We start from the raw sequence: 12,056 nt of genomic DNA, 5'->3' as shown, positions 1-12,056 counted from the left end.
TCAACTCAAATTTTACTAAGCTTAATTAATTTTTATTTTTATTCTTTTAAACTATTTTAGTACTTGATAAAAAAATTTTTTTTTTATGACTATATATAACATATCAAATTGAAATTTTTTTTGACAAAAGTTATAAATTCGAATAATATATCAATCCAATTTTTAATGAATTGTACTAATAAATAAGTGTATCAATAACTCACCTAAATTTAAACGGATTGAACGAATTGAATTTGATTTTGTCACCGTATTTACAACTATATATGAACATGTTGGGGTGTGATTTTGAAAGGTGAAAATAGTTTTAGAAAAGTGGGCCTATCCCTATTGTACATCAACTTGCAATAGAGTGACAACTAATAGGATGATAAATTAGTTAAAAGGACAAACAACAACTATATCAAAACTGAATTCTGTTGTCCCATTAATTTCTAACGTAAACATAACAACTTTTTTTATGAGGGATAAAGCGTTGACGATTTCGAGAGAATGGATGTATTATTATAGAATAACGGATTTAAGATATAATTTTGATTGATTTGATATGTAGATTGTTGTTATGAATTTGTTGAACTTTTAAAATTATAGGTTTAAAATTAATTTTTATCAGTTTAAATATGTATATGTTATGTATCAAGGTATTAAGATTAATTGAATTCATTATTTATATGGAAAAGGGTCTAAAATATCTTTGAAGTATTGAAAATGGTACAAAATTACCCTTCATCTACCCATTCGCTCCAAGATATCCTCCCCACCCATCTATTGGCTCCAAAATACCCTTGTCATTTTGTATTCAAAATTGATCACTTATTTAACGGTTTTAAATTTAAACAATTAACTATTTTTAAAATACGTGGCGCTCAACTATTTGTTATAGTTTAACTTATTAGTATAATTTATAAATCAATTCACTTCCCTGCAAGTCATTTTCTGTACTTTGTTTCCATGTTTGACTATAATAAGTACTGCATTGTCTTCTCTTCGATGCTAGTTCAGTAACATTTCTTATGCTGGTAAGTTTTAATTCACTTCTTACTAATAAGCCCATTATTTCAATGAAATTAACATAAAGTCAAATGTTCACTATTTTAATTGATTGATAAAAAGAATGAATTTAAAATTGTGTTGTAAAATTAATCATCGATCTATATAAATGTGACTATGAATTATACCTTTAAAATTTTTAACAATAAAATGAGAATTCTGAAAATGTATTTTAAAATTTTTTTGAACCGAACTTGTATAGAGTAAGTTGTTTTTCTAGCCAACCCCACCCCGCCCCAGGGCTCACGGCCTACTAGTAAAACGAGTATGTTATTTTGAACATTTTTTAGTAATGGGTAGGAAGTGAATTGATTTATAAATTATACTAATAAGTTATATTATAACAAAAAGTTGAGCGCCATGTATTTTAAAAAATATTTAAACAGTTTAATTGTAAAACTGTTGAATAAGTGTTTAATTTTGAATCCAAAAATGAATGACACGGGTATTTTGAAGCCATTATATGGATAGAAGGGCATTTTGGAGCCAATAGGTGGATGGAGGGTAATTTTGTACCATTTCCAATACTTCGAGGGTATTTTAGACCCTTTTCCGTTATTTATATGTTATATTGTCTAGTACTGCTAATTTTAATATACATATCAAGTTTATCTTTATTTGAGTTCTCAGTGCAAGTTTTAGTTGAACCTAGATGTGAAGAGGGATGTTTGAGTGTGAATTAGATGTCCTACATTAGTTAGGAAATAAACTAGTAAATTACTAGTATGAATTTAGACGGTTTTTTTTTTATAAATTAATTATTGAGGTTGAATTAGACTCGTATATTATATCTTTACTAAGCCTACTGATCTAGGGCTTGTTCCTACGACTTTATCGATGTAGAGCTTGAACCTACATGGTGAGGGAGTTTCACATCTAACTTGGATGGTACATTTGATTTTACTAGCCTTATGTTAGAGAATGATGAGCTAGAACTCAATGACTTGGTTGATCATATCAAAGAAGGATACATTTTTTTTTTAACTAAATGGGGAAGAAAGCAAATATAATGTACATAAGTTTTTAATTATTTAAATTTTAACAAAGACAAAAAGATTTACTTTTAACAAACTTTAAATTACCAAAATTGTGTTTAATATACTAATTTTAAACTATCACAAGTCCATTTCATTGCGTCAAGTTTACTTCAAGTCTATCTCTTTATCCCATGTTATTGAATTTGTACTTGTGCAATGACACAATCTATTAATATTCAATCTAGATATAAGAAAAAGAAAAATTATGCGGATAAACAAATATATATTAGTTAACTAGCTAATATAACTATAATTTGCATTAGTTACAACTCAAAATTGATTACTATGTATAATTACATTCTGTCGAATCTCTCCTCTCTCTGGAATCTCATTTGTCACTCTCCTCTCACTGTCCAATCTCTCTCTCTCTTCTCTTCAATCAATCTTTTTCTCACTTTATACAAAAACAAATATATAACTTGTGTTTGTATATAGCGATAGAAACGGGATATACAAATCATATACACTTATAATTATACAAATACAAATCTTTTGCTGCTCAGTTCTCTTTTGCATTTCTCTCTCGCTTTGTACAAATACAATGTATAATTTGTGTTTGTATAAAACGAGAAATATTAGATATACAAATATAAATGTTTTAACTCGATTAAATTATATACGAATTCAAATTGTATGCAAATATACAGATACAACATATACATAATAGTTACATATATACAATTATCTAACCGATATACCTATATATTTCTCCTTTCTCAACTCTCTCCCCTCTCCCGCTCGCCTCTCTCCTCCATCTCCTAATTCGCTCGACTGATATACAAACACATATGGATATTAGTTACATACATACAATTATTTTGACAGATATACGTATACAATTCGCCTCTCTTCGCTCTCCGCTCTCTGCCCTCTCCCGCTCGCCTCTCACCTCCCTCTCCTAATCTCGCTTGACTGATATACAAACACATATGTATACCAGTTATACATATACAATTATTTTGACAGATATACATATACAATTCGCCTCTCCCAATCTTGCTCGTCTCTCTCCTCCCTCTCCCAATCTCGCTAGTCACTCTTCTTTCTATAACAACGATGAATCGTAATTAGCAAGCTATAACTTTAGAGCATAATTAATCTATTTTAAGTGACTATATATGAAAATACCCCAATAAAAAACCTCATATAATTTCACTTTTGAACTTGTTATTATCAATGTATTCTAGTTCTTGTTGTGGTTCTTATGATATTTACTATGCATATTTTACCATCAATAAACAAAATTATGCATTTTAATCCTTTATATAGGAAATACACAATACTTAGATTTTTCTTTTTCTAACATTCTCTTACCTTCAAATATTGAATAGTGATATAAATCCGTTTCATTTAATTTATCGAATTGAAATGATTTTTATCCGAACGGTGAACACAACTCAAAATTAAATGTGCTTAATTAAAATTTATCAATATTTGAAGGATTAAAAGTGCTAATTTCCCAAAATCAGAACCCCTTTCTATTCTACTCTTTTAACTAAACAATATTTACTCCAATAGTTTTGGGCAGTGAGACTGTGAGATTCGCGTGAGAACAAAAAAAAAAAAAAATGTTACAACCAACAGACGGCGGTTACACTAACGGGTACCACAACGACGGCGCCGTCGCCGGAGGAATCTCCGGCGGTCATAGAGTACGCAGAGGCAGCCGCGGCAGGCCACGTGGCCGTAGAAGTGGTGGTAGTAGTGATGGTGATGCTAGGGTTTCTCTACGGCAGCAGCATAATGAAGATGAAGAGGAGAGGGAAAAGCCTGCACCTCCTTGTACGGAGTTCGATACGGCATATTTTAATTCGTATGCTCATGTTGGCATTCATGAAGAGATGATTAAGGTATTTGTTACATTACGGATCTACTTCACTGAATTTTTGTATTTATCATGTACATATTTGCGTATTGAGTTTGTACGCATTACGATTATGAATTGAACTAGAATGATTGAGTTGGAAGAGTTTCACCGGAGTGGATATACCATATTAGACTGCATTGGCATGTGTACTTGTCTACTGTATACATTCGGAAGAATCAGTTTGTAGGGAGTGTAATTTTTTGAGGAGATGAGCTTACATGATTATTTGGCTATAATTGTTAGTATGTTAGGCATACATTTGCAAGAATCAAGATTTTAGAGAGTGTAATGTTTTGTGTAGCTGAGCTTACAGGGTTATAGGATTATTTGGCTATTCTTGATAGTATGTTAGACTGATTTGTCATGTATACATGTCCATATATATTCAAGAAAGTCAGTTTTTAGAGAGTGTAACCTTGGGGGAGCTGAAATTATGGAGTCATAGAATTAGTTGGCTTCTTTGCATTACTATAGTCTTGAACACTATGGAGCTGAATACTGTGATTCAAACTATATAATCCCTCTGTTGCATTTTATTTAGTATGATGATGATATGAAGTGAGCTTAAAATAAGAGGTATTGCAAATTCATTTTACTGCTTGTATTTTGGTGAATTTAATTATTTGGATTCCGTTTGAACCTCATGTTCCCTTGTGTTTATGCTTTCAAATATATCTAGATGTACAAAGGACATGTTAATTTATGGGTGGAACTTGCAGGATCGTGTGCGGACGGACACTTACAGGAATGCAATTTTTCAGCATCAACACTTCATTGCTGGAAAAGTAAGTCGACTATCTAAATAATTCTGTGCCCCAAATGAAATTCTAAAATTTATCAAATCTCACATTGTAATGCTACAAGTCTTTCATGTTCTTTTTTTTTTAATAATTACATTACATAGTTCAACCAGTCTAGTCTATGCCTACGGTCTAATTAAATTTACATTTTCTAGGTTGTCGTTGATGTTGGATGTGGCACCGGGATCCTATCTATATTTTGTGCACAAGCGGGTGCAAGACGAGTAAGATATCATTAAGTCCTCTTTACCTGAAATTTCATCAATCTCAGTTCAGTACCAGAGTGGAGTTGTTATTTCCATGGTTTCTTTCAACTTTTGAGGCAATATTATGAACTTATGTTTGTGAACAAATGGAAAAATTCACCCAGCTATTGCTAGATTACAGTATGTTCTAAATACTAAAAGTTCTCTGAATAATCAATGTGGAAAATTGCATCAGTCCTTCCAGTTTTTAAAAAAATTGCAACACAATCCGTATTTATCACTAGAATATTAAAGTGATGTAGATGTCTGAGCTATATTGCAGTCAAAACTTCCCCTATCTTCGCTGCATGCACATTCTTCTTGGTAAATAACAGTGCCAAATTTTATCTATTGGGCCCCACCTGTGTGGTGCCAAAGCATGTAAAAGTCAGCATATGTCAAAACACGTAACAGCTATATATTGTATTCCATTTTCAAGTTTTGTCATGGAAGTCACACAAGTTGAGAGATGATAAAACATATCTTTCCTTACTCCATAACTTAAAGTTTGAACAAACTGTCGAATCTACGTTTTGGTGAACCTTCTCCTATAAGATTCTTTGCTCCTTTCCTATCAAATGCTCCAAAATAAGTATCTCTGTATAGACATTCAAGATTTTGGTTTCTACCAAAACAACAGGTGATCCTGGATTGTTTAAGGAAGAATGAGTTTTATTTTCATCTACAAAAAAAGGAATTATGAGTTTTATACATCAAAATACAGAAGAATGGGTACCCAAGATTTATTCATTTGATCATGGTGATGAAATATATGATTGATGGTTTCTTCAGTCTGCTTGTACAAAAGCAGCTATGGCTCATTTATTTTTTTTCTATTGGTTTAGCTAGTATGACAGCGTTTTCGATTGTTCATTTGCTTTTGGGAAGATCTATGTTTTTTTCTTCTTCTATACAATAAAGTTGCATCTTTGACGTGTTTTACTTTGTTTCTACCCTGGTTTTTAGTGGACCAAGTGAACTCATGACCTCTTCTTGATGCAATCTGAACTTATTTGTGTGCTTTAATGGTATTCCCTTTAATTTGGATGTTCCAGATATAACACTTACTAGGCAGATGTTCTTTTATCCCAGGTGTATGCTGTTGATGCAAGTGATATAGCTGTCCAGGTACTTGTTTCATTCTGTTAGAGGATGTTCGTTGAAGCTTGTTCTATGTAGTATTTGTATTCTAAATGTGGAGTAATGCTTCTCCACACATCTCTTATGGTTGATGAGTTCTGAGACAATTGACTGCTTCATTATGGTGATTTATGATGATGTTGCATCCTTTACAAAGGCTTGCAGAACCTTCAAATGCTCCCTCTTTAAGTTAACTTTCTACTTATGAAGATAGATCCAATTCCATCCAGAAAGTAAATTGGAATTGTATAATATCTTTCTACTTTTGGTGTAAAGAAGTAGGTTTAGAGGATATAGATCAGTTTATAGATTTATTAAGATCTCTGTAAGTATCTTCTTTTCTAGTTGTTTTTTTTTATCCAACACTTTTTGATGATGTCCAGCATGTCCTTAATGCTGAGGAATACACATTTACCAGTTTTTTGTAAAAAAAGTTACTTTCTTTTTTGAGAAGTTTGTAAAGAAGTTGTGGTGAGGCAGCAGAGGACAATGATGGTGCATGATGTTGTTCCACTACTTAAAGATTTCAAACACTCACGATTTAACTCATTGTTTATCAGTAGTCTAACGTGGTGGTAAGTTCTCTAAAGATCTTTAGATGCCTTATAAAAAAGGCTCTTTAAAGAACTTCCAGTTGTCGAAATGAAGACAATTTGTGGAGTATGTAGCTGCACAGCCAAGGACTTTTCAAGGGAAGAGTATTTCTTTTCAGTTTTTGTATGTTGGTAGGATGAAACAAGCATGAGTTTCATGGATAGACTGAACAAACTGTTCCATGGGAGGACTACCGGAAAACTGAGAATAGGCGGAGTGATAGGTGTTACTTGTGAGTTTGAAGAGAATGGACTGGCATTTAATGTGCAAAAACAAAATGCTTTTGACAGAAGTGGAATGGGGTAATTTAGTTGCAAAATATTCTTGAATATACATTGATATGTGAATTATTCTAGGACATTTTAGCTGATATTGTAATTCAGTTTATTTCACAAAATTAAGATGCATGACTAAGCAACGGCCGATTATTTATAAACATAAGCATGGAGCCATACCTTACTTTAGCCTCCCGCTAATACTTCATCATCTACTTCAGCAAATAGTACTTCCTCATTTTAGATCATAAGTGAGCATTGCATTCCATAAGCAAGCTGACAAATTCTTCTTATAGATAAAGAAGCAAACAAATATTCGTGGGCTTGTGTCAACTGAGGTATATTACTGGGATATGTTGATTCGTCATTTTCCATCACCAGATCCGTGTCAATTTGACATGATGTTGTTGTCGGTATGGTAAAGAGATGATCTAAGTCTGGCATTTACTTTGAACATTAGTTGAAACTAAAATGACAGGGAGAAGAAGAAGACGGCAAGTTGACAACAAAGACAGAGAAGAAAGAAGATAGAAGAAAATAAACTTAGTTAGACATATGGAAGAATGGTGTGGGATTAGGTTGCAGTTGTCGCTTGCCTTGCCATTTTTTTCTAGGGTTTTGAGGAGAATAAAGGGAAAAAAAAGTCTCTTGGGCCAAGGAGGGCTCGACTGACATGGTTTGCATGTGGTGTTAGGGTTATGTATTTAAGTTTGATGTGGTGAAGGAAGAGGGGCATAAAGCATGAGGGTTGAGGAGACTCAAAAGAGTAATTGGGAAACTGGTCTCTGACAGTAAATATATCTTAATATTGTAAAAAATATAATAAGAAAAAAATGACACAGCTTGATAAGGAGTGCTCTTTGGTCCATTGGTTAAGCCTGAACTTTGGCTAATAGAGGGTGGAGGTTCGAACCTCAACTTTTCTTTTGGGCAAATATGTGAGATAGCCCCTTTTTGTCAAAAAAAAATGAGGTTAAGCTACACCCGTTCTATCTTTAGATTCAACAAAACCATTGGGCCAAGGATCCTCTATTTTTGCAAAAGTTACAAATATGAAGTGTTTTTTTTTCACTTCTAGAAATGTTGATACCACTTGCAAAAAATCTTGTTTATGCTGCTGATTTAGATCAGTCTAAAAATACTATTACATAAATTTTCTTACTTCCAATGATGCCACGTAGAGGGAACCTTTGAGGCTTTGAAATTCCTGCAATTGTCTATCCTTTCCTACTAAATGTGTAGACATTATTCAAACCATAATAGATGAAGGGATTTACTCTAGTAGCTGGACATTCTTAAGATCTCTTCCACCGTATTTTTTCTAGAGGAACTATGTGAAATAATTGAACTTGAATTTAATTTACATCTGTTTTTTGTGGTTCTCCAGGCGAATGAAATTGTGAAGGCAAACAACTTATGTGACAAAGTTATTGTTTTGCATGGGCGGGTCGAGGTATGTTCTAGTCTTAACATTTGATTCTTCCGCTGTTTTTGCAACTTAGAGTTGATGTTATTACCATTGGACATTTGGCTGCTTTTGTTTGCTTAAGTTGTATGAAATCTACCTTTTCTTAGAGCGAAGTGAGAATCCTTAAAATTCAATTTGTATGTATGTAGATGGGTGCATTAGCAACATATGTTAACCGAGACACATGTAGTAATAAATTGAAAAATAAGATAGTTGGAGAGTAAAAATAGAGACCGATAAGGGAGACTAGACAATGCTCGACTACCTACTAACCTTCTACAACTAATCCTCGACCTCCAAATCCTCCTATCTAGGGTTATTTTCTAGGTAAGCTACAAGTGTGTCATGTCCCGTCTAGTCACTTCCCTCAATATTTCTTCTGGCCATCTCTACCTCTTCTCATACTCACCACAGCCAACCTCTTACACCTCCTCATTGGGGTATCCATGCATCTTCTCTTTCACATGTCCGAAGTCCGAACCATCTCAGCTTCTCCTCCCTCATCTTCGTTCATAATCCTATCTCTTCTAGTATGCCCACACATCCATTTTCATAGTTGTCATCAATGAAAATGTTGTCATTTCTAACTTTGTCGTAATTGAATCTCTTTATTATGGATGAGTATATCTCTTGTTATTATATAGATTTGAGTTTGGTGACTAATGACTATATCATACTTTTTGGTTAGTTCAGGATGTTGAAATTGATGAAGAAGTTGACATTATAGTTTCAGAATGGATGGGTTACATGCTGCTTTATGAGGTAATACCATATAGACACACACATTTCAATGCTTCACTTATAGACATCTATTGAAAAATTGCTTCTCTTTCGGGATAAAACTGGGCACTGGCCTGGCACCAAGGCGTGCCTACATCTAGTTTGGTCTCCACATGGTTTACCTTTTAAATGTATTATATGGGATTCCATGATTTCTCAACTTTTCTGCCTCTTACACTGCATGGAATATGCTTGTCCTTGCAGAGCATGCTGGGGAGTGTTATCACTGCTAGAGACCGCTGGCTGAAACCAGGAGGTCTTATTCTTCCATCACATGCAACGGTAGTCATACTCCATTTTCTAATTTATGTGTGCTTTCAAATTTATATGGGGATTATCTTCTGTGTGTTGTGCGTGTGTATTATCCTTCTTTTGCATCCTTTATTTGGGTGAATAGTGTCTGTATTATCAGAATTAGATTCACGTATTTAATAGTTATGTGACAGATTCAGATATTCTGTAGTTAATGCGGCAAATACACAATATTAGTATTTGCTTCATATGTTACTCAGAGGAAATCCTGTGCTGATACTTACACTGCCAAGAAGTAATATGAAGCAGTTGTATTAGGAATGGTGATCTATTCATTTAGATTAAGATGAGAAAAGCTCTTAGAACCAATTCTGATGCCTACTGCATTGTTCACCTAGAACAAGTCCGAAGTATCCAGACCTGGAGTCTGATGATAATGAATGACCTTTGCTTTTCCATCACTTAATGATATGAAATAGTGACGTTATTTTAATCTCTGTTTCTTCTCTCTGCAGCTATACATGGCGCCTGTGACACATCCAGACCGGTATAGTGAAAGTGTTGATTTCTGGCGTAACGTTTATGGAATAGACAGTGAGTATTGGTCGTACGACTCATGGTTGATTCTTTGTTTGTTATCAACGGAACTGCTGTTTCATTTATTATCCTCCCTTATCTAGTAAAAACATGAAAGGCGTAATCATTCTGATCACACACACAAAAAAAATGTTATCTCTGTGGGAGAGCTGTATAGTGCACACGGACCTTAAACCCTGTGTGAGTGGGGCAAACAACCCTAAAAAACAAAGTTTGTTGCTAAATGCCTATGCTTTTGATTATCTATATCTGTATGTGTTTTCTCTTTAGATTTCAGTTGGAATTCCATTTTTTGTAGTGTCTGCTATTATGCCGTTAGCGAAGCAGTGCGCATTTGAAGAGCCATCGGTGGAGACAATTACTGTTGAAAATGTTTTGACATGGCCACAAGTGGTTAGTACCGGCAAATTCAATTATTTTTGGGTTTGAAATTGCGAATTATTATTTGTGTCAAAAACGACAACAACTTTGTCTTAATCCAAGCAAGGGGATGCTTCCTGGTAAAGGAGCTATATGAAAGAAAAATTTATATGATTTAAGTTAATACGCAGATCATTGGATTATTAGATTTTGCAGATATATGTTTGTAATCTGGGATCATTTGATTGTTGCCCGAAAGTCTGGATAAGTAGGACTACATACTTGAGTTATATGAAGTTTGAAATTCCCATTGCTGCTGAGTCTCAGAGGTGTTGTACCAGTACTGGCTCTTCTTCTTTTTTATTTTCAGATTTCCACCCTAAGGGGTGGGGTAGGGTTGGTGGAGAAGGGGATGAAAAAGATCATTTGGAATAGAACTCCTTCTGATTAAGGGGAACTATATGAAACAATTCTTAGCCTTTTTATGAAAAATAAAAATGCATAATCTAAGTCGATAATCATGTATGAAGAAGGGTCAATCTGTTGCTCAATCATTCTGTCCGGGTTCTGTTGGATAGTCACACACAGCATGAAGAGCGCAGAGCTGTAGTACTATATACTAAATATTAGTGATTAAAGAAGCAATTATAGGTTCATGAAAATTGGTTGCTCGGAGTAAACATTGACATCTATTCTTAAGGTGGTGAATCCTCAAGAGGAAACAAAAATATTTTTTTCCTTTCCTGTTTGGGCTTGTCCTTTTGCATGAATAGTACGTCTTTCAGAACTACAGGATTATGTAAGATTCTAAGGATTGTGAATAAGGTAAGGGATCTTGCTTTGTGCTCATGGTATGGATGTTTTATGAATCGCATCATGCTCTTGAGTCTTCACAGTTATTAAGCAGACTTAGGGTGCTCTTGAGTCTCGAGTATGGTCTGATATTTATATCAAGATCATCTGGAATTTAGAATTTAGAATGTCCTGGGCTTCTGTGCCTTATGCTCAATTATTTCCTCTGGCTCTTTGTATTTTATGCACTATTATCGATTTTAAACTCATTTCCCTTCAACTAAATGGCAGGTGAAGCATGTGGACTGTTATAAAGTGACAACTCAGGAGCTAGAGTCCATCACATCCAGATTTAGATTTGAGTCAATGATGCGATGTAACTTCCCTCCCTTTCCAAATAAACATTGTCTGAGTCTGTTGTACAGGGAACTGTTCTTTTTTTATATAAGAAAAGAATAGTGGGTGGGAGATGATTCATGCTTTTCTTCTTTTAGTGTTGATACCTTCTTCTTTAATGTTCTAATGGTCGTATGGCCTGATTCTATTTTTTTCAGCACCCTTTCATGGTTTTGCTTTCTGGTTTGATGTGGAGTTTACTGGCCCAAGAGTATTTCCTTTGGATAATGGTATGCAGCCTTCATTTGTTGAGCCTTCAAACAGTAACATGACGGAAGACAATCAAAGAAAGAAGCGTCCCAATCCTAACGATGCCCTTGTCTTGTCAACTGCACCAGAGGATCCCCCAACACACTGGCAACAGGTTCTATAACTACTCCCCCCCACCCCCCCACCCCACCCCACC

General features: G+C 34.3%; 1 protein-coding gene across 1 annotated transcript in view; it reads left to right on the top strand.

Annotated features, from left to right (window-relative positions):
- Nucleotides 1-3,595: 3,595 nt before the first annotated feature.
- LOC107015769 (probable protein arginine N-methyltransferase 6) overlaps nucleotides 3,596-12,056 on the top strand; it is a 10,513-nt gene continuing 2,052 nt past the window's right edge. Inside the window, exons 1-11 of the mRNA XM_015216173.2 lie at nucleotides 3,596-3,934; nucleotides 4,671-4,736; nucleotides 4,907-4,975; nucleotides 6,089-6,124; nucleotides 8,393-8,458; nucleotides 9,167-9,235; nucleotides 9,458-9,535; nucleotides 10,021-10,099; nucleotides 10,401-10,495; nucleotides 11,546-11,630; nucleotides 11,809-12,014. Of these exons, the coding sequence (XP_015071659.1) occupies nucleotides 3,653-3,934; nucleotides 4,671-4,736; nucleotides 4,907-4,975; nucleotides 6,089-6,124; nucleotides 8,393-8,458; nucleotides 9,167-9,235; nucleotides 9,458-9,535; nucleotides 10,021-10,099; nucleotides 10,401-10,495; nucleotides 11,546-11,630; nucleotides 11,809-12,014 (1,131 nt within the window). The 5' untranslated portion in view covers nucleotides 3,596-3,652. The remainder of the gene's footprint in view (nucleotides 3,935-4,670; nucleotides 4,737-4,906; nucleotides 4,976-6,088; nucleotides 6,125-8,392; nucleotides 8,459-9,166; nucleotides 9,236-9,457; nucleotides 9,536-10,020; nucleotides 10,100-10,400; nucleotides 10,496-11,545; nucleotides 11,631-11,808; nucleotides 12,015-12,056) is intronic.

Source organism: Solanum pennellii, chromosome 4 (genome assembly GCF_001406875.1).
Source record: "Solanum pennellii chromosome 4, SPENNV200".
Taxonomy (NCBI): Eukaryota; Viridiplantae; Streptophyta; class Magnoliopsida; order Solanales; family Solanaceae; genus Solanum; species Solanum pennellii.
The sequence above is the reverse complement of the archived record's forward strand: the minus strand, read 5'-3'. Positions and strand labels throughout refer to the sequence as shown.